The sequence below is a fragment of the Microcebus murinus genome, chromosome 12, assembly GCF_040939455.1.
Source record: "Microcebus murinus isolate Inina chromosome 12, M.murinus_Inina_mat1.0, whole genome shotgun sequence".
Classification (NCBI taxonomy): domain Eukaryota; kingdom Metazoa; phylum Chordata; class Mammalia; order Primates; family Cheirogaleidae; genus Microcebus; species Microcebus murinus.
In genome coordinates this window covers 88,684,268-88,706,544 of record NC_134115.1, presented here as the reverse complement: position 1 = coordinate 88,706,544, position 22,277 = coordinate 88,684,268, and the positions used below count along the sequence as shown (strand labels likewise).

General features: G+C 58.2%; 1 protein-coding gene across 1 annotated transcript in view; it reads right to left on the bottom strand.

The window, feature by feature from the left end:
* Positions 1–570: 570 nt before the first annotated feature.
* HMCN2 (hemicentin 2) overlaps positions 571–22,277 on the bottom strand; it is a 140,917-nt gene continuing 119,210 nt past the window's right edge. The window contains exons 83-98 of the mRNA XM_012754522.3: positions 21,941–22,075; positions 20,771–20,961; positions 19,270–19,351; positions 13,750–14,019; positions 10,262–10,411; positions 8,673–8,810; positions 8,455–8,576; positions 7,788–8,025; positions 6,877–6,939; positions 6,632–6,754; positions 5,794–5,928; positions 5,026–5,154; positions 4,193–4,513; positions 3,316–3,435; positions 2,340–2,466; positions 571–1,449 (exon numbers count right to left, since the gene is read on the bottom strand). Coding sequence (XP_012609976.3) covers positions 1,104–1,449; positions 2,340–2,466; positions 3,316–3,435; positions 4,193–4,513; positions 5,026–5,154; positions 5,794–5,928; positions 6,632–6,754; positions 6,877–6,939; positions 7,788–8,025; positions 8,455–8,576; positions 8,673–8,810; positions 10,262–10,411; positions 13,750–14,019; positions 19,270–19,351; positions 20,771–20,961; positions 21,941–22,075 — 2,690 coding nt within the window. The 3' untranslated portion in view covers positions 571–1,103. The remainder of the gene's footprint in view (positions 1,450–2,339; positions 2,467–3,315; positions 3,436–4,192; positions 4,514–5,025; positions 5,155–5,793; positions 5,929–6,631; positions 6,755–6,876; positions 6,940–7,787; positions 8,026–8,454; positions 8,577–8,672; positions 8,811–10,261; positions 10,412–13,749; positions 14,020–19,269; positions 19,352–20,770; positions 20,962–21,940; positions 22,076–22,277) is intronic.

Below are 22,277 nucleotides of genomic sequence, written 5' to 3'. Positions count from 1 at the left end.
TTTAAAAAAATAAGTAAATAAAAGCCAAATACATAGAAATAGAGAAGAAAACGGTGGCTAGCAGGGGCGGGAGGGGTGAGGGTGGGGAGATGCAGGTAAAGGATACAGAGGTGCAGATGGTAGGATGAGTAAGTGCAGAGCGCTAACATACAACAGGTCTTAATTTGATTTTTGCTAAGAGTGGATTGTAGGTGCTCTTACAGAAATAAGAATATGTGAGACAATGGATATGTTACTTTGCCTGACTCAGTGACCATTTCATTACGTTTATCAAAGCAGCATTTGTCGACTTCATACACAATAAATATCTTTTGCTACCTCGCATTGCTGTCTAACACAGTTAATTCTTGCTTAATTCTCCCCACAGCCCTTAGGGGACGGGGCAGCCCTATTGCAGTGCACTTTACGGATGTGAAAACGGCCCAGAGAGGAGCCTGATGCCCCCTCATAAGGAGCCGGGCCCACTGGACTCCTACTCCAGTGCTCCTGGATCAGAACAGAAGGGTGGTGGTTTCCCTTCCAGCCAAAGCCCCTCCTTACAGAGCAAAATAATTAGACAAAGAAACCAAGTTGGTTAAAAACAATCGTTTTTATTTTTTTTTTTATTTTTATTTTTTTTAGAGACACCCAAGTTGTGTTAAAAACAATCGTTTTTATATCGTGCATACGCACACTGGGTTCAGGATGACAGTGCCAGGTGTGGACAGCGGCCACTGCTGCTGTCAGCGCAGGGTCTGCCCCCTCCCTCTGGCGCCCTGGTGCCCTGTGTCCCTGCCCAGGCCCCTCTGAGGCTTGGGCAAGCCTGGAGGGGCGGGTGCGACCCGGAGGCTTCACCCGGAGCCTTGCCGCGTCAGGGCGGCCTTTGCCACCTGCCTGCGAGCTCAGGTCCTTGCCGTCCTGGGGTCAAGGCTGCGCAGGGTTGTGTTTACTGAAGGTCTCACTGACGCACGGGGGCGGAGAAGATGACGTTCCGCTTGCCAGAGCAGATGGCACGGACAAGGGCCACCCTGTCCGCCCGCAGTCTGGCCCGGGCCGGCTCCTCCCCGCCCCCTTCCTCGGGGGTCACGCCGGCCCCAGAACTGCAGCCGGTGACCCTTTCTGCCTCAGTAGGGGTAGGGGGACACGTTGATGAGCAGGACGAAGAGGCTCTGGTGGCGCGGCGCGGCGGCGCGCACGGTGAGGCGGTAGAGGCCGGCGCGGGTGAGCGCGCGGCGGGTGTAGACGGCGCCGTGGCCGGCGCGCAGCGGGCGCAGCGCGAACGGGCTGCGCGGGTCGGGCTCGAGCACGCTGAGCTCCGTGCGGTTGGCGGGGACGCCGGCGTCCGAGAAGGCGACCAGGCGCGCCACGTCGTGGTGGGCGCGCACGCCCAGGGGCAGCGGCAGCAGCCGGTACTGCAGCGTGGAGGGGCCGTCGGCGCCGCAGTCCTGGGAGCAGCGCCGGAAGCACGTCCTGCGGGTCGCGTAGACAGACGGGGGACCGGTTGCTGTCGGAGCCGCAGACATCGTCTGCAGCTCTGCTCGCGCTGCCCGCGCGCGCCACTGCTAGCCCATTTTAGAGATCAACAAACGAGCCCGACAGAAGCCAGAGACTTTCCCACGGGACAGGCTCCCCCAGGGACGTTCCCAGTCCATGCCCCAGGTGGCCCAGCAGGCACAGGGCAGCCCCCGACTTAGAGCCCTCGAGGCCACCTGCAGGTGCACGGAGCTGAGTCACCGCTGTGCGGGAGTGGGGTGGAGGTTCAAAGAAACGCTCTTAGCTTTGCCCAGGGAAGCCGCTTCCACCCCAGCCTGCGCTTCCCAGTGTGTAAGGTCCAGGGCAAGTCCCGCCAGGAGACACTTTCCCGACCACAGCAGCCGGGCCCAGGTCCTCCCGTCTCTGCGTCTTTGTGGCTTTCGTGGCCACTGTTAGTGGCCTGGAGGAAATGTGTCTTTTGTTCATGTGTTTTGAGTCCAGGGTTTTGTGTATGTGTCTGGGTTTTATGTGTGTGTTTGTGTGTCCCCCATTGTCTCCCAACTCTGGCCTCTTCCCTGCCCCCAGCGCTCCACGCACACCTGCGTCCCCCACGCACACCTGTGTCCACCACGCACACCTGCGTCCCCAGCCGGGGAGTGACTGTGTCAAGGCGAGCTTGCACCCTGAGTGGCTGCAGAATGTGCTCTTCAAGGGCACGGGGCCTGGGCCCAGGAGTCTCGCAGCGCGACCTCCACAGGCCCTGGGAGGCCTCTGCCTGAGATAGGGCCTAGGGGCAGGGGTGCGGCAGCAGGAGCCAGGCGGAAGCTGCAGCTGCTGGCAGATGTGTCCTCCCCCCCCCCGCCCCCCCTAGCCACTCAGCCCCTTACCCAGGGCTGGGGCCCTGCCGGTAGGTGGCGGGACAGGACGTGTCCACACACTGGTAGCTGCCGCGGGTGTTGAAGCACATCTGGCCGGGCCCGCACTCAATGCCATCCTCCTCGCACTCGTTGATGTCTGGGTGGGGAAGGGGATGAGAGGCAGCAAAGGAGGAGGGCGCAGGCGGGGACAGGAGGGCAAGAAGGAGACCGTGAGTTGGGAGCAGCACCTTTGGAGGACCAGCGAGGCGGGCAGCCCTTCTTCCTTTGTCCCCACTAGTCTGACCTGTGAAAGCCTGGCCGGGTCCCCGTGACCTCCCCACCTCCCCAGGGGCGAGGACTTTCCAGGGGGTGATGGTGGGCACCGGGGGGACCTCCTGAGCCTAGTGCCCAGTTGGAGGCCCTGGAGACATGGGGCTTGCCCCGGACGGCCACTTTGCCCTCTGAACCCCAGTGACCCTGCCTGTGGGCCGAGCATCCTGGTGTCCCTCTGTGGAAGGCCTGCCCCTCTCAGAGGACGTTCCCTGAGCCCCGTGACAGAGTGAGGATGGAGACATGCAAGGCTGCAGATTCCCGTTGGCTAGGGCGGGCCAGGCAGGGGGACCGGCCGAGGCCCTGGTGTGTGCCGGGGAAGGTGCACGACGCGACGCGGGAGGTGGAGGACGCTACCACCACCGCAGCGGCGGCTGCTCGGCCCTGCGCGCTCTGCAGGCCTCGCCCAGCTGCTGAGGCTGGGGAGGTGAGGAGCGGCTGTGAGGGACCCAGCAGAGTCCCTGCAGGCGGGTCCCATTACGCCCACGTAATCTCTTGAGGCTCCTGTTGGCGCGTGGGCGCAGCTGGCTGTGGAGCCTGGTCACGTAGCGCCTCCGAGCTCCCCTCCCGCCCCGCCCCCACGGGATGGTTGTGAAGGGGTGGAGCGAACAGAGTGGGTGAGATCCCATGTGCCCTGTCCCTTGCTCCCCGCCCAGGCCCCTCCGGATCTGCTCACCCTGGCAGTTCCTGCCGCTGGGCAGGAGGCGGTAGCCGGCGGGGCACAGGCAGCGGTAGCTGCCCGCGGTGTTGCGGCAGGCGTGCTGGCACAGGCTGCTCACGCGGCACTCGTCGAGGTCTGGCCCGGGCATGAGTGGTGGGCGGGGGGAGCAGGCAGAGAGACATGCTGAGTCACAGACGCCCCGGTGGCCACGTGCCTGACTGCCAGGCTCTGGGATGGCCCACTCCTCCCTGTTCTGCCCTACCTGGCCCCGGATTCAGGGCTTGGGGCATCCCTGGGCCTGGCCGGGGGCAGGAGCCCCACCCGGCCCCAGCCCATGCTCACCACGGCACAGAGCGAGGGGCACCACCCCCAGCACAGGCCCCTCTGCCCAGGCGGGAAGGGCAAAGTGTCAGCACTCCGGCAGGTGCCTCCTCTGTCCCTCTCTGCAGCCCAGTGTCGGCCTCTGCAGGGCCCCCAACCCCACCTCTGTACCCACCAGACCCCCTTCCCCCATTCTCATGTCGGCCTGAACGTCTCCTTCACTCCACGACATCTCCCTCCCTGACTGCTCTACCGCTGAGTGCCAAGAGCAGTGTTTCTCAGAGTGGGTTCCTGAAACATTTGTCCAGGACGCCCTTCCCCCAGGCAAGTGTCCTGAAGTGGAATGGTTTAGAAAATCCTCCATCCTCCTCTTGGAAGCCCCTTGCCCATTAGCACAGCCAAGCCTCCGAGAGGCCGGTACGGAGGAAGCCGCTCTCCTCCCGCGCACCCACCGCACTGCCTGTGAGCCCTGCGTTCCTGAACTCAGTGGGCGGTGCCCATGCGCCCAGCCTAGGAGCCCCAGATAACATAGCGGATGTGTCCCCATGGGATGGCTGGGGCCTGGTCTCACCTGTGCAGACACCGTTCTGCCTGATGAAGCCAAGGGGGCACCAGGCCCGGCCCACGCTGCTCGGGGCTGCAGGTCCCGTGCGAAGGGAGAGCAAGGCATGAAAGGGGCCACCAGGGACGGGGCCCTGGGGCCGCAGCCAGGGCACAAAGAGGCCCCGGTGGCTGACGGTGGTCACATTTTGTTCATTCTGCTCCGGTGAGGTGCAGGCCTTGCCATCAGGGAGGAGGGTCTGGCCTGGCGGGCACAGGCAGCGGTAGCCGCCCTGGAGGTTGTGGCACTGGTAGGCGCAGGCCCTGGGCAGCTGCAGGCACTCGTTGACATCTGCAGGGGGGAGGGCCGGGGAGGGCCGAGGGTGGCTCAGGGCTCACTGCAGCAGCCTGTGGCCACTCCACCTGGCTCCAGCTTCCTCTCTTGCTCACACTGCCCCAGAATTCAGGTGCTCACATGCTGCACATAGGCCTGTCCCCAGGCTGTCCCTCTCCAGCCACCCCAGCCTCCCCCAGCTCTGAGCATGCATCATCCCAGACTCCAGCTCCCCTCAGCCCCTGAACTCTTCGGAGGGTCCATTCTACTGCTGAAGCCCCTCTGAGATCCACCCACTCATCTCAACCCCCTCCTCCTCCTGGCCTCCCAGGGCAGGTGACCCGCAGGGGTTGGCTAAAATTTTGGTGCCACAGGCAGGGAAGCTCAGATGCAGGCACCTGCTGAGTGCACGGCCAGTGTCGGCTGCTGCTCGGTCATTCTCAGCACTCACTAGCACCAGAGCCATGAGCTCCCACTGCCCGTGAGCAGGGGGTGCCTGCCAGAGGATGTGTGCCCCCATGTCCCCATACCTAGGCAGGGCAGGCCGGGGCCCTGCATCCGGTACCCCCTGGGGCAGCCGCAGCGGTGACTGCCTGGGGTGTTCTGGCAGAGCTGGTTGTAGTGACACTCGTCCAGTCCCTCCAGGCATTCGTCCACATCTGGGAGGCAGGGGCGTGGTCAGGGGCGGGGCCTAGCCCAGAGACCATCCCCCTGCACATCTGGGCCCCTTCCCCACTCCAACTTTAGTGCCTGCAGGCTGGCTGCGCCACCAGGCTGAATGCGCTGCCCCTCCCACTTGTACCAACCAGCCTGCAGCTCAAGAGGGTTTGGGTCCGAAAAAAAGGAAGGGGCCAGAAAGGTGGGCTTCGGACGCAGAGTGCTGGGTTCCACAGAGCTCTGCCATATCCTAGGCCCTGGGTCCGAAACTCTCCCTCCAGAGCTTGTTTCCTCATCCGTAAGGAGGGCAGGACGCGGCCTTACCGGGGGGTGTGACGAGGAGAGAACTGGCTCAAGCCCGTGAAGGGCTGGGAGTGGGCATGTGGGAAGAGCTAAAAATGGTGAGAAGAAGGGAGGGGCAGGCGGGCGGCCAGGCCGGTGTGGCCCCAAGGCCCGTGGAGGCACAACTACCCATCGCCCCAGTCGGGCCGCCATGCTGCCCTCTGCCCTGTGCGGCCCCTGTCAGACCAGCCAGTTCTGGTCGCCCTGGAGGTCCAGCATCCCGGTGACACACGGCCTCCCATCAGCTGAACCTCGGGTTCCCAAGAGTGTGGACAGGCCCCACCCCACGCCCCCGGCACCTTCACAGCCGGCCCCGTCTGCGGCCACCCGGAAGCCAGGCCCGCAGTCAGGGACGCAGCGGTAGGAGCCCAGCAGGTTCACGCAGCGCTGTCCCTGTCGGCAGAGGTGGGCATCCCACGCACACTCGTCCACGTCTGGGGGGAGGGCGGGGCCAGCGGCTGCGTGAGCATAGTCCCCAAGTCCTCCTCGCCACCCTGGCACTGACCCAGCCCACCTGCACTGGCCTCGTCCCCAGGCCCAGAAGCCCCTGGCAGGAAGGCCCCCCCTCCTGCTAGCTCTTTCCATCGTCCTGCCCTGCCCCCAACCCAGAGCCCACCCGAGGGACCTAAGGGCTCCGCCTGCGGCTTCCCATGCCAGGTTGCAGACAGTGTCCCCCTGGGCACCCGGCCCGCTGGTGGGCGTGGAGGGGTGCCGATTGGGGGCAGCAGCAGGACAGTCCCCCAGGTCAGATCTGTCACCCAGTGGTGCTGCTGAGAGCACACAGGGCACACAGGGCAGACACATGACGGCTCCCTCGCCAGCCCAGCCAACTGGGACGACACTGAGTGCTGGGAAAGTGCCCGAGGCCGAGTCCAGGCTCAGCGGGTACAAGCATGGTTGCTGCCTGTGTGTCTCCGGGGATCCCGTCACCCTAATACCTGGGCCTCACCTTTCTGCAGCCCCCATAGCAGGAAGGGACCTGGTGGGGACATGGCATCGGGTCCCCCAGGCTGGTATCCAATGCCCTCAGGAATGGGCCATCCCTGGAGGTACGTGCCCCCGAGAGCTGGGCCCGGGGACCCTCCTGCACACCTGGGCCAGGTGTGAGGAGCACCTCCCCACCTGGGGCCCACTCACCTCTGCAGTTCCTGTCATCCCAGGCCAGGGTGAAGCCGGCTGGGCAGGAGCAGGAGAAGTGGCCGGGCCCATTGAGGCAGGAATGGGAGCAGGGGCTTGGATTGCCTGAGCACTCGTCCCTGTCTGGGGCAGGAAGGGGTCTGGTGGTTTCTGCTCCTGGGCTCTCCTGCCACCTGGCCAGGACAGGCCACTCCTCCCAGGCTGGGAGGCCTCCCGTGTGCATGCGGGGGTTGGGGACCACTCACCCACACAAAACGTTCCCTGGGAGTCCAGCTCAAAGCCCTCGGGGCAGCCGACTTCATTCTCCTCTGCAAGGCCAAGCAGATATGCCCTAAGGACACAGGCCCCCAAGGCTGCCCTGGCCACACTGCGTGGCCCCCTCCTGAGCCAGGATGGAGCCAGGACGGTGCCAGTGAGTCAATGAGCTCCTTCCCCACACGGGCTCACCGGAGCGGCAGCTGTGGGACACGCCCGAGAGGCTGCGCAGTGGGTCAGGCAGACCCAGGAGAAGCCCAAACCCGCGCCCCGAGGGCCCAGCGCTGCACACAGAGGGAGAGCAGAGGGGCGGGGAGCGTGGATGGCAGCAAGAACAAAGGCGGGTGGGGCAGCTGGGTTCAGAGCCCAGACTGTGTAACCGTAGGGACAGTCACCCTTGATAAAGTGGTCACTCGGTGCAGAGCTAGGGTTTTGGAACCGGGGTCTGCTTGGCCTCAAAGCTGTGCTCTCACCACCACCTCTTGCTCAATGTCAGAGACATTTGGGGTGTGTATTGTCAGTCTCCCCTGGGTGAGAATATAGGGCAGGTTCCAGTGGGTCTCCAGGGGGTCTGACAGTGGCTCCAGCCCCCTGGGAGGAGGGGGTGGGTGTGGCTCGACTCTTGAACATCAGCCCAGGGTGGGCGTTTGGACCTTCGCCCTGGGGCCTGGGGAAAGGCGGAGGTGTGAACAGGAGTGGCCCGAAGAGCTGCGTCCCTGCGGGGGGTGTGGGTGGATGAACCTGAGTAGGGACAGTTTGGAGGTGAGCAGACCAGGCGAGCTGTCTCGGTCCCCCAGTCTCCGGGCCCTGGTCAGGGATGCAGGGGGCAGAGGTGACCTTTAGCCAGGTGCACATTCAGCTAGAGCAGTGGGGTCATGGGGACAAAGGGTGGGGGCCTCACCAGCTTGCAGGGCTGTATTGAGCTGGAAGTGCAGGGCCCCGGCCTCGGGGTCGAAGGCCGTGCTGATAGCCGAGGCCCGCAGGTGCTGCACCAGCTGGGGCTGGGGGCCCCGGGCCGCGTCGTACTGGATGCTGTGGTTGCAGCGCAGGGACGCTGGGGCGCGGCCTTGGAGGAAGCGCTGCGTGGAGCCCACAAACAGCTGGCCGGGCCCTGTCTGCACGTAGCGCTCCTGGAAGTCCTGGAGGAGGAAGAGGAGGGGCAGGGAGAGGAGGAGGAGGGTGCTGGGATTTCAACCCCCATGCAGCCTGGGACACTCAGCCTCCACTCAGGGCTGGGGGCTGCTGGGGGAGAAGAACTGGGTGGACGTCTCAGCTCTTCCTCCAACCTGCCAGGCAGCCCTGGGCAGCTCACTTCCCTCTGTGCGCTTGCTCATGGAATGGGGGGAATTCTCCGTCCCCAAGAAGCTGGGCTCAGAGTGTCCTCCCACTGGGCCCCGGCTGAGCCTGTTACAACCTGCTAGTCCTACCCAGAGTCCAAGGGCATGACCCAGCGTCTGCTGGGGTGTCAGGAAGGACAGTGGGCCTGGCTGCTCGGGGGTGGGTGGGGACAGGACACTCCATTCTCTCTCACCCATCCCCTCCGCACACCCCAGGACGTGACCCCCCACCTGCACTCGAAGATCTGTGTCGGCCAGGCTCTCGGGGACAATGCCATCAACCACCATGTCAAGGAGCAGAAGGCCATCAGGGTCCAGGCCCCGGGCAACCTGGGTCATTGTCAGCAGCTCCCCTGCAATCCACCCCACCCAGTCCAAAGTCACCACGGGGTGGCCCTGGGCTCCGGCCATGGGCTTACCTGGCCCACCCCCGGGAAGACCCTGCTCACCTGTTGCAAACTCCACGTGTGACTCCTGTCGGAAGCTGCCACCCGTCAGGGAGTGGCCGTTCAGGGCCTCCCCGCTCTCTCCGGCCAGGGCCCAGTAGATGGGGGCGATGGCGACCACAAGCACCCGCATCAGAGGCCCTGGGCGGAGCGGGGCACCGAGGCTGGGTTAGGGCTGGATCCTCAGGGTGGCCACCCTCCTGCTCCGGGTCCCTCTGTGGCTGCCACTGCCCCCAGGGAGCTCAGCCCCTTCCCTCCCCACCCACACTCAGTCTCGACCACCTGCACCAGTTACTTAACCAGGGCCTGGGACAGAGAAGGCAAATGACCCACTTCATGAGGTTGTCGTGAAAATTAGTAAAACAAACTTATGCGAAGAAATGCACGCAACTTGTTGATATTCAACTCAGTTCAACAAATACAGATTATGGACTCCTGGGTCACCACAGAGCCTGGGATTCTGTGAATTGTCATGACATATTTGCTGGCCGGAGTTGAAAATTAACAAAGTTTCCGTCTGGAAGAGCCCAGGAGAGGAAGGATTGTTCCAAACCATTCAAAAAAAAGCCAAAAAGTCTACATGGATTCTCAGACTTTACGCGGTGCCCAGCCCTCCTCTCAGGGCCAGGTGGGGCCATGGGCTGGGCTGGGGGACACAGCCCACTGCCCAGTTGCTTGGGGTCAGAGATGGTGCAGCTGTGTGATGTTACCAGGAGCCAGCCGGGCCCCTGCGCATGGGCAGAACCTTCTCACCCTCTCTGTGCCTGCTTCCACTGAGCAGGGCCTGGCCCACTGGCTCGCGGCCAGATGTCTCCACCACTCTTGCTCCTGCAGCTGGAATCAGCAGCCACATCTGGGCAGCATCTGGCCTTACTGGCTCTCTGCTGAACGCCAGCTCGGAGCGATCCCTGGCAAAGTCCCCTGACCCCACGCAGGACTGTGGTCAAGGGCAGCTTGAGAGGAGCTGTTCTTAGTAAAGACCCCATGAGCACGGCCCTTCCTCTGCTCTGTTCCCCCAGGAGGAAGAGCGGGTCCCTGGGAAGAGCGAGATAGCGAGGTCGACCGTGACAAGGTCTGCCCGTCTCCCAGACATTCATCCGCTCAGACACGCGTGTGGCGGGTTGTTGTGCAAGTGCACAGACGGTTCTTGGTCCTCTAGGTTTTCCAGCTAATTTAATTCTCCACGTTTCCTGCTTTTTTCAGCCCCAGCCAGCATCCCTCAGTCCTCACTGGGGGTCCCTCCAGTCCTGTCGGCCCTGGCCTCAACCGTGGGGAGGAGCCTCACGTGGCATCAATGGCTTCACAAACCACGATCTGAGCACCTGCACCCACAACACCCCGACCATTCCCACCGTCTCTCGGGCTGACTGTCACGCAGTCAGCGCATGGTGTGGCGGGTTGCCTGCCCGCACCAAGGCTGCTCTGGCCTGGACTCAGCTGCTAGAGGCATCAGACGTGCACCAGTCAGTGCTCAGGCCTGGAGCAAACCCGGGACCCGGGCTTTGCCTCCCCCAGGTCCAGCAGGTGCCAGAGGGGCCCAGTGGGCTGGGGTAATGGGCCCAGATGCAGATGACACTCTTGTCCCCACTTACCCACATTTACTGGGATGTGGCTGATGGTGCTCCGGATGGTGGTGACCCCAGAACGCACCTCCTGCTGTACGCTGGTGTTGAGTGTGGCCACCCCAAATTCCTGGCCATTGATCACCCCAATCATGCTGCCCCGGCTCCCCCGTGGCTCCCCTGGGAGGAAGGAAAAGAACAGTGTGGACCTGCTATCCAACCCCATCCCCATAGTTGTCATTTCCTTTTCACAAAGGAGTAAATGGAGGCTCAGAGAGGTGAAGTATCTTGCCTGAGGACACACAGCTAATGGGAGATGGACTCAATGCCCAGGGGGTCCTGGCTCCAGATTCTGGCTCTGCCATCACCTTCCTTGAAACCTGGCCACATCAGGCCCCCAAGCCACACCTTTTACAGAGGGCCAAGTTGGCTACTCTGTCAAGTGAGGAGGTAGGACCACAGACATGCATGAGCCAGGGATGAGAGGGTATGCTGGCCTGCTGGAGGGTCCAGGGCACCGAGCCAGACCTGAGTGCCATCCTTTGAATGCCCCCATTCCATCAGGGGCACTGGCTCCGGCCACCTTGCAGCTGGCTTGGCTGGGGTGGGTTGGTTTCCTGCGAGCAGATGCTCTTCAGCACTAATCAAATGGATGGCACAGGCACAGGGCACTTCCTCTGACTAATGCACCAGCTGTCTCGTTTAGGCAGCTGGCATTCCAGGGGGCGAGAGACAGAAGTTAGCCTGCCTCTCCACTCACCAGCTCTCCGGGGAAATTAACAACAAATTGCCCATGATCTGTCAAAAAATAACATAAGACACTCAACTGCCAGGATCCTAAATGGGTGAATCTGGGGGCTGGCTAATTTTGGATTCTAGGAAGCAGAGCTATTTCCTGCAGTCTCTGGATGGGATTTGATGAGATTTGCTGCCCATCTGGGATGTTTCTCATCAGTGTCCGCTGCTCTGGGGTTCACGGCAGGGATAGAAGAGGGGCCGTGAACCTGTCCCTGGCCTTTTAATGAGGGGGTGAGGATGGAATTGGGAACTGCAGACAAGAAGGCAGGGGCATGACCCGGGTAATTTCGGAAGGGGACAGGAAATTGGAACCCAGGCATGGCAAGCCACTGCCAACCTTCTCAGACATGGGGTGGCTCAGCAGCCTCTTGTCCCCCACAAGGCCAGAGTTGGGACCCGCCAGGCTGACATGGAAGGAGGAATGAAGCAGGTGGCGGGGAAGACAAGTTTGTGGTTTTATCTATCAATGCCCCTCATAGGAACTTGTCGTCTAGAGCCATTCAGGTCATCACACAAAGATGTGCCCCGCATGGTGGCTTTTAGAGAGGAAACTGGAAAGATAAACTATGTGGCTTGTTTAACAAAGCTAAAAGAAATTAACATAAAAACCATTCCATGGAATGACCTGAAGCCAATAAAGAAGACGCGGTTCACCCGCATGGGACGTCGTCCAACGCAGAGTGAAAACGGCAGGTTATAAAGACGACCTGTGAATCTGACCTCATTTGTTAAAAGAAAAAACTGCATCTCTTACATTCAGAGAAAAGAGGGTGGAAGAATATACCCCCAGATAATTGCCCAAGCTATTGTCTGGCAATTGAATTATGGGAGAGAATTACTTTTTTTCTTTGTAGATTTCTATAGCATCTGGCCTTTCTATGGTTAGCATAAATGCAGGAAAAATGCCTGCTTCCAGTAAATAAATAAGGAGGCTGTTGTGGGTTGCAGTGTGCACACCCCTCGGGAATTAATATGTTCAAGTCCTAGCCCCAGGACCTCACAATGTGACCTTGTTTGAAGAGAGGGTCTTTATAGAGGAGACCAAGTTAAAATGAGGTCATTAGGGTGGGTGCTAATCCAGGGACTGTCGTCCTTCTACACGGGAACCGTGGAGACGGGCACACATGCAGAGAGCCACGCACAGGTGAAGGCGGAGGTGGGGCGGGGCTCCCCCAGGCGGAGGAAGGCAGGGTCACCAGCAAACAGCAGCAGCACTGGGAGAGGCAGGGAACAGGTTCAGGGTCACAGCCCTCGGAAGGAACCAGCACTGCTGACACCTGGGTCTCAGGTTTCAGGCCTCTTTGTAACGCAGCCCCAGGAAACCATACGGAGGCGGCCTGCGCAGCTTTGTGGTCTGGACCGGGGCTTTGTCAGCTGGAGAGGGTAGGAACCGAGACCACGTCCTGAAACAGGGAGCGGGTGGGTCTGCTGCAGACCTGAATCTACCCCCGAGACACTGTCTCTGGCTGGGGTCAGAGAACCGCTGAACTTTCAGAGATGCACTGGTGGGCCCCGACCCCTGCCCGCAGGAGATGAGGACAGCGAGAGCCAGAAGGGTCGCACATTTGGTTGGCAGTGGGGTTCATGCGGATTTTCAAGCTATAGTGTCAAGTCCCGATTCTGGTAAGTCAAGAGGCTCTGCCTGGAGAGGGCTCTATGAGAAAGAGTTTGACAGTGTGTGTGGCGATAGATTAACAATGTCAGCCACAGACAGGGAGGGAGACAAAGCCACACGCAGGGAGTGTGTACTACAGAGGCACAGGCCATTCCGAATAATGTGCTGTGACCTTCCTCTGTGCAGGGCTGAGTTGTTTTACTGTGGATTCTCAGGATAGTCCTTTTTTTTTTTTTTTTTTTTTTTTTTTCAGACAGAGTCTCGCTTTGTTGTCCAGGCTAGAGTGAGTGCCGTGGCGTCAGCCTAGCTCACAGCAACCTCAAACTCCTGGGCTCAAGCAATCCTCCTGCCTCAGCCTCCCCAGTAGCTGGGACTACAGGCATGTGCCACCATGCCCGGCCAATTTTTTCTATATATATTAGTTGGCCAATTAATTTCTTTCTATTTTTAGTAGAGATGGGGTCTCGCTCTTGCTCAGGCCGGTTTTGAACTCCCGACCTCGAGCAATGCGCCCACCTCGGCCTCCCAGAGTGCTAGGATTACAGGCGTGAGCCACTGTGCCCGGCCCAGGGTAGTCCTTTCCTCACTTTATAGTTTGGTCTGACCCAAGTGAGAAGGGAGCTGGAATCCGAGATGGCAGGGGTTAGAGAGACCACTGACCGTTCTGACCTCCTCCCACGGCCGGCCGTGTGCAAAGCCTGGGACAAGTGCTAACTCACTGCCTTTTCATCGCAGCCCCCAAGAGCACCGTGGACATTCTTACCCTACTCTGCCTGCTTCACGGGGTTGTGGAGCGTCCAAACAGCGGACAAGTATCTGTGCTAATTAAGCTGGAACAGCCAGGGTCCCCTGTCCAGGGTGAGCAGTGAACAACCACCACCTCTGAGACTCAGTTTCCCCAACTGTAGATGGGCAGGCTAGACAAGAAGGCCCATAAAGCCCTCCCTGCTGGTTCATTCTGAGTCTGTGACTAGGCAAAGAGAAGAGGTGGGGAGGGGCAGGGCAGGGGCAGGGCTGGGCCAGGCCCCGCAAGCAGCACACAGATCCCCACTGTGCAGGGGACCCTGCCTCTGTCCACGAAGGTCCGGGCAGGGACGCCCCGTACCTCTCACAGCCAGGAACGCCCGGGCCGTGGCGGAGCCCAGGCGGTTGTGAGCGACGCACTCGTAGGCGCCCGCGTCCTCGGCCGCCGCACGCTCCAGCCACAGGCTCCCGTCCGGCAGGGTCCGGAGCCGCTGGCTGGGCTCCAAGGGCCGGCCTGCCCGCAGCCACTCAGTCGTGGGCGCTGGCTCTCCCGTGGCCTGGCACTGCAGGGCCACATCGTCCCCCGATCTCACCGTCGTGTCCTGGGGCTCCACCTGGAACACCGGGGCACCTGTGGGGGCCCAGGAAGCTTTTAGGAACATTTTGTTATTTTTGCATATTCAGGTGGCACATGTTCATTCAGACACGTTGGAAAATACAGAGAGGCGGAAAGAGACAGAACGACACACGGCCCCCCACCCTGCTACCATTCCTGCGCATTTCCCTCCAGACATTGTTTCCTTATGGAAATAGGGTCACACTGCACACACCTGCTTTTATTTTTACTCCACATAGAGAAATACCTTCCCGCGCCATCACACATTGGCTTTTAGTGGCTTTGTGGCATTCTACTGTTTGGCTCTATTGTGGTTTGCCTAAACCAAGGCTCTCTCACAGGACATTTAGGTCATTTCCTAAAGTTCTGGCAACATGTAGGAAGCAAGAGGTGCCACTTGCCAGAACTGCCTCTATGTGATGTCCGAGGAAATGGGCAGACTGGGCTCTGTCACCTGCTGTGAGTGACTCTCAGCACGTCACCCCCTGACCCTCAGTTTTCTCATCTGAAAGATGAGGGTGATGATTCCTGTCCACTTGCTGCTGTGGGTTCTCTGGGACGGCTGAAACGGCAAAGCAGGGGCGCCCAGTGCTGGTGACACTGCCGCGCAAGCGCACCCTGGCACCGCCGCGCGGCACGCCCTGCGCCTGTGCGTTAGCTCCCCGCGGTGCTGTGACAGATGGCCACGGACCTCGTGGCTTAACACAGCAGAATTTCATCCTCTCATGTTTGTGGAGGCCTCAAGTCTAAAATCAGCCTCAGCGGGCTACAGTCAAGGTGCCTTGTTCCCTCGCCAGGCTCCAGGGAGAATCTGTTCCTCATCCCTTCCAGCTTCCGGTGGCGGCCAGCATGCCTCGACGTGAGGCTGTAGCACTCCATCTTTTGCCCGTGTCTTTACTGTGCCTTTGTGTGTGTGCACGTGTGTATGTGTGTATGCATATATGCGCTATGTGTGGATATGTACATTGTATGTGTGTGTGTGCACGTACATGTGTTTGCATATGCACATGTGTGCAGGTGTGTATATGTGTGTGCATGTGTGCATGCACATGTGTATGTGTATGTGTGTATAGTATGTATGTGTGTATATGTATGTGCGTGTTTTATGTGTGTGTGCACGTGTGTATGTGTGTATGCATATATGCACTATGTGTGGATATGTACATTGTATGTGTGTGTATGTGTGCACGTACATGTATTTGCATATGCACATGTGTGCAGGTGTGTATGTGTGTGCATGTGTGCATGCACATGTGTATGTGTATGTATGTATAGTATGTATGTGTGTATATGTATGTGCGTGTTTTATGTGTGTGTGTGTGTACATGTGTATGTGTGGATCTAATCTCCACCTGGCTGTCTTTTATAAGAAACTTATGGCAGCACTCAGGGCCTGCTAAGATAATGTGAGACAATCTCCCCATCTCAAATCCTTAACTTTATCACATCTTCAAAGATTCTTTTTCCAAATAAGTAACAGTCCCAGGTTCTGGGACGTATCTTTGGGAACCATTACCAGGCACACCATAGCCAGTATCTCCTGAAGCTGCACACACGTGTTCTGTATGACCTAGCGGTTCTGCTCCTGCGCCAATAGCCTGACTCACGCGAGTGCATGTGCATGTTTACCAAAGCCAGGCACGGGGAGGTTGTTAACTGCCCACAACTGGAAACTAACCTGCAGTGGGACACATGCATAAATGGCGGTATGTCCACATAGTGGAGAGCCACACAGCAACGACAGCGAATACACTGACTCCATGTGAACAGAATGAGCAATGCCACAGGTGCAGTTGTGTGAGAGAAGTGACACGAGAGCACATTTGGCAGGATGCAACTTAAATCAAGGCCAAAACAAGGACAGGCAAGACTTCCAGCCATGGCCGGCGAAGAGGCCAGCAAACCGGCTCCCCCAGAACGAGTAGAAGACTTGACAAAATAGCCGTAAACAACGTGAAGTTTCAGGGCTCTAGAAATCAACCAAAGGCAAATCACATGTTCTGAAGCATTCATCCATAAAAGCTTCTAGAACTTTGCGTATGAACTGTGGCAGTCTGTGGCCTTCCTGCCCGGGTCCGTGCCCGCCTGGCCCGCTGTGCTCACGCTGGCAGTGTCCCTAGGGCAGGCTGGCCGCGGGGGCCTGCACAGGCCGGCTGCGCAGTGGCGGCGGCACAGGAAGCCGCCCTAAGGGTCACTGGGAGAAGCGGCCAAGCTGGCAGGAAACAGGCGGGAAACGGCTCTGCCAGCTCGAGGGGTGGCCCTGGCTGAGGAGCCAGAGGACCTGCCTGAAATGTGACGGGAGACCCCGGAAATGAGGGGCCACGCAAGGCCTGCTCGGCTCCCCACACACGCCTGGCCGACGCGGGCAGAGCGGACGCGCCGTGGGAACGTCACCCGGCGGCAGACTCCAAACTGCCTGGATTTCCAACCACTCCACGCCACTCTTCTCGGAGATTTCCTGTCTTTTCCTCTGTTTCGTCTTGTTCACAATTGCGCACCGAAGCATTTTTAGGACGGCTGCTTTGAAGTCCTTGTGACGTTACTCAAACATGTGCCATCTGGGCTGGTGTCTGTGGCTTGCCTTCTCTCAGTTCCGCTGAGATTTTCCTTGTTCTTGGTGTGACGGGTGAGTTCCCGTATTGCAAGTCTTGGGTCCTTACCTAGTCTCCACCTAGTTAGCAGGCCTCCTCTGACGCTGCCAGGGAAAGGAGGTGCCACTTCACTTCTGCCAGGGGACAGTGAAAGTCCAGGGTCCCTCCCGATACCCCGGAGCAGGGAGGGTGCTCAGTAGTGCTGGGCAGGGGTGGGAGTGCAGGCTTCGTGCGAGACTGCGGCTGAGGCCACCCTAGGCAGGACGGGAGGGACACCCTTTTTTGCTCCTGCGTGGCTGTCACGTGGCCTGTGTGGGAGGGGCTCCCCGCTCAGTGATCGAAGCAGCGGAAGTTCTGTCTTCATCACACCTCATCTGACGGCACTTTTCGTGGTGTTTGGCTGGAGTAGGGAGGCTGTTATCTGCAAGTTTTCTTTTTTGCCATGTTGGCCCCTTCCTAGCCCTTTAGCAAGAGAGAACAGGCTCTTGCTGGGACCGTGTGCGTGTGTGTGTGTGTGTGTGTGTGTGTGTCCCCATTAGTGTTTCCAGGTTGCTGGTTTCTCAAGCAACCAGCCCAGGATGTAAGAGACAAGAAGGAAAACCAAGGAATCCACCACCATATTGTTCCCCAGGTCCCAAGATCCACAGTTAACAGTCCTTTTCTCTACTTTCCAGAGTCTCTTTCTGTTTGCTTCTACATCAAGTCCAAGGGTTTTAGCAAGAGCAACAGGGAGAAGTGCATCTGTACCATCTTGTCTGGAACCAGAAATCCAACCCCATCCGTGACAAAAATTCTCAACAAACTACGTATAAAAGGGGAACTTGTTCAACCTGATAAAGGCAGCTACAAAAACCTCACAGCTGACATCATACTTAATGGTAAAAGACTGAATGTTCCCACCTAAAACCAGGAAGGAGGCAAGGATGTCTGCTCACACCATTCTATTCAACATTGTACCAGAGGGTCCAACCAATGCAACAGGCAGTGCAAAGAAATTAAAGGCATAATATATAGTCTGGAGAGAAACAGGTCAAACTGTCTCTATTTATAGAAGATATGATATAAAAATCAACCGTATTTCTATATATTAGCAATGAAAGATCCAAAGATCAAACTAGGAAAAACAATTCCATCCAAAATAGCACCCAAATAATAAAATACTTAGTAATCAATTTGACAAAAGAACTAAAATTATAAAAATTATAGAAGAAAATGTGACCCTAGGTTAGGCAAAGTTTTTTTTTTAGATATGACACCAAAATGTATTTAGTGATCTAAAGTTTGGTGATCCAAAAAAATACAAAATTGATAAATTTGGACTTTGTCAAATTTCACCACTTTTGCTCTTCAAAGGCACCACTAAGAAAATGCAAAGAGAAGCCACAGACTGGGGGCAATATTTGCAAAGCATATATCTGATGAAGAACTTATAGCTACATTATATAAAGAGCTATTAGAACTTATTAATAAGACAACTCGATTAAATAAAGGGCACAGGCCAGGCATGGTGGCTCATGCCTATAATGCCAGCACTTTGGGAAACTGAGGTGGGAGGATCACTTGAGGTCAGAGGCTTGAGACCAGCCTGGGCAACACAATGAGACCCTGTCTCCATAAAAAATAAAAAAAGCAGCCAGACATGATGGTGTGAGCTTGTAGTCCTAGCTACTTGGGAGGCTGAAGCAGGAGGATCACTTGAGCCCAAGAATTCGAGGTTGCAGTGAGCTGTGATCATACCACTGCACTCTAGCCTGGGCGACAGGGTGAGACTCTGTTTCTAAGAAGAAAAAAGAAAAGCAAAAATTCTGAACATATACTGAGCCAAAGAGGATCTATGAATGGCTCATAATCACATGAAAAGATGCACATTGTCAGTAGTTACTAGGGGACACAGATGAAGTGAGACATCACGTCACCCCCCTATGATGGCTAAAATAAAAACACTGACATTACCAACTAGTGGCCAGGATGTGGACAACCCAAAACCTCTCGTGCTGCTGGAAGGAAGGTAAAATGGTGCAGCCCATTGGTGGTTTCTTAGAAAGTGAGACCTATGCTTACCATGTCACTCAGCAATTACACTCCTAGGAATCTCCCGAAGATAAACGAGAACATATATCCACCAAACACTTGCACACAAATGTGCACAGCAGCGTTACTCATAATCGCCAAACTTTAGACATAATCCAATGTCCAGTAACTGGTGACTGGATAAAAAATGTAGTCTACCCTTACGATGCAATGCTATTCAGCAACAAAAAGGAATGAAGTACTGATACATGCTGTAACACGCCATGACATGGATGACTCAATAACATTGATGCGTGGAAGCAGCCAGAACTGAAAGCTACGTATGATTCCACTCATGTGAGATTTCCAGGACAGGCACATCTAGAGGAACAGAAAGCGGCTCCGTGGTTCCCTGGGGCTGGGGTGGGAGCAGGGACTGACTGCAGATGGGCAGAGGGAACTTCCTGGAATGACGGAAATCTTCTGAGAACGGGCATGGCACAGGTTGTACGACTCTGTAAATTTACTAAGAATCACTAAACTGTATGCTTATGATGGGTGAAGTTTTTTACTTTTTAAAAATTGTGGCCACATCAGACACCGCTGTCCCTGGGTGCCACCTCCCACCACCCCACCCCGCTGGGGAAGGGGAGCCCGGACTCACTCTGCAGCACGAGCAGCACCACTTTCCTTGCTGCGCCCATCTCGTTCTCTGCCAGGCACTGGTACTGTCCCGCGTCGTCCCTCTGCAGGTGGGCGGCGGGGGCGGGGAGCTCAGGAGAGATGACCAGCAGCTCGGCGCGACCAGACCCAGACCCATCCAGCCAGCAAGGAGCTTAAAGAATAAACCCGCCGGGGCCTCCCGAGTCCCCGCAGCGCATCCGAGGGGCCTCTGTGGCCACTTGCCAATAGACGTGCAAAGAGAGTCCGGCCCCTCTGCACACCCGGGACTGAGGTTGACTAAGGAGATGGAATAACTGCCCTACGTCAGCCACTGTGGGAAAGCGCGATCTGGATCCACCTCTTCCACACCGTGCGCACTGAAATCCTGCTGCTCCGCGGCACATTATTTGGGAATTCTTGGGGAAAACAGTTTCCACGGGCGAATAAGTTTGGGAGACACTGAGTCAGGTGACAACACGTTTCTGAACTGCAGGATTCCTCAGGGCCTTTCCTGTCCCAATGTGCACCTCGACTCTTCCAGAAGGGACATGGTTTGCAGCGGTTCCCTAACTTAGGTGGCCAAGGACGCTTTGCTCGCAGATGTGCGTGGAACTCAGGAAGAGCGCTGGCTCAGATCACTTCTGAGTGGCAGCACCACCGTGAGATGGGACAAGGGCAGCCTGAGGCCACCATCCATGGGACCACTCCCAAGGGACAGTCAGGGCCAGCATGGTGTAGATTTGGAAGTCAAGCCAACATGGGACTGAATCCCAGCCCTACTGTTTACTGCACTGAACCCATTATTGGACATTCCCATGCCTCTGGAGCCTCAGTTTCCCCAGCTCTGAAATAGAAATGGTAACCACTAGGACTGCTACAAGCATTAACTAAAATGATGCCTGGGAAGTGGAGGTGCAGTGTCTGCCACAGAGAGTACCTGGGCAATGGTAGCCACGATTGCTGCTGCCGCCGCCACTGTTACCTGTCCTATTATGGCTGCTATCCAGACAAAGGCTCCCACACGGGCAAGAGTAAGGCCCCAAAGATCAACTTGAGTCAGGACTGACTTATGGATTTCTGCACAATCACTGGCACTCGGGACACAGAGGGAAGGCGAGAGGCAGCTGCCCCAGTGCCCAAGGCTTTGGGAACAGCATGAAGCAGGAGCCAGGAGAGCTGGGTGGGGTCCTGCCTCCTTCACTTAATGCTTGTGGGCCTCTCTGAGCGTCAGTGTCTCCATCTGTCAAATGGTGACAATATTACCTGCCTATCCTGCCCCCGGGGTTGTTAATAATAATAAAACTTTCGGGGTATTACCCAGCGACCCCTCACTAAGTCACTGGCTGGAGGTCACCCTAGGTAGGGGTGAGAGATGTCTGGGGACCGGCAGGGAAGTGCTTTGAGGACAGTAGAGGAGGTGCCAACCTAAAGAACCCTCCTGAACAGTCAGAAAACGTGCATGGTTGTCCCGGGTGCCCCCAGGGTGCCAGGCCCCGCCTTGCCTCGGTCCTGGGAAGGGCCAGGGAGCCATTCTGCAGCCGGTGCCGGAGGCGGCTGCCTCGCAGCGGAAGGCCGTCTTTGAGCCAGCGGATGTTGGGCGCTGGGTCTCCACGGACCACACAGTCGAGCTGCACGCTGGCCCCCACGGGTTCCACCAGGTAGGAGAAAGCCTCCCCTTGCAGGACAGGAGCCTCTGCATTGGGTGACATCAAGCAAGTGGTCAGGGGACAGGCTCCCCTTAGGCTCACCCTCCCCTAAACCTGTCCCCAGTGTCCTGCCCAACCCCTGCCCCCAGGGGCCTACAAAGGCTCCTGCTAGCCTGGCATCATACGCATCAGGGCATCATGTCGTGGGTCAGGCCACAGACTGGCTGCAGCTACCAGGAACTGTGCTGAGAAGGATTTGAAGCTGAGTGGGAATGGTGCTGTGATTGACTAGTGATGCCTGAGACGGGCACAGGCGGAGTGCAGTGTTACGTGTGTCAGATACTCGCTCTCGCAGATGGGTTACGCCAGCTGCAGAGGACCTGCCGGTACTTTGGAAATCAAGAGCTACAGAAAACAAGAACATCAGGACACCCCTGCTGTGCACGACAACACTGAGAGTTTCACGGGCCTCTCAAACACTCTCAGATGCCCTGTGCCGGTTTCCATCCTTCCTGTTTCCTGAGGGTGGACCTACCAAGAGCTGCGGCTGCGCCCTGGTGCCTGGGGCTGCTCGTTCCCTCCCTCGAGCCCCACCCCACCTGGAGCTGAGCAGACTAAGTTATGGCATCGCTGAGGGTCACTGTGCTGCTCCGGGTGGGGCAAGGCCACAGGGGACAACTGGCAGGCTGGTGAGCTTTGGGCATCTTTCAGCCAGGTGCCCTGGCCCCCAGGCCCTTCACACACCCTGGCACCGCCTGGCTGCAGGCCCACTGGTTACAGTCCAACTCTCCCTGCAGCCAGCGCTGCCGGGTCAGAACCACTGAGGCCCAGATGCCGCCCAGAGAGGCTGGTTTACTGAGTGGGAGGTGGAACCTGGGCCCTGGGGTCTCAGAAAGTCCCCAGGGGGTTCCGTGTGCAGCAGGGCGGACAGCCACCGTCTGAGGACAGGAGGCTGGTTTCTCAGAAAACCAACAGATCGGGGTCCAGGGAAGTCGCGAGAGAAAGGCCGCCCGGGCCGGGCCCTACCCTTCACGTGGACGAAGCTGACCGCCTGCACGCGGCCCACTCTGTTCTCCGCCCAGCAGACGTAGGTCCCGCTGTCCTGCCTGGTGACCGCCGCCCGCTGCAGCGTGCTGCCCCCATCCTGCTCCAACACCCCTTCTGCGATGGAGAAGGACATGGGGACCCTGAGCGCAGGTGCAGGGGACTCCTGCCCCCACACTTCCCTCAGGCCTGGGTACCCAGCAGGTGCCAAATAAAGACGCAGAAACAGGGAGTGTCCCTTCTCCCTGGGTGGGGGCTGAGCAAGACACCAGCTCCTGGGAGGCACAGGCCATGTTAGAGGGTTTTGTCACTCCCAGGT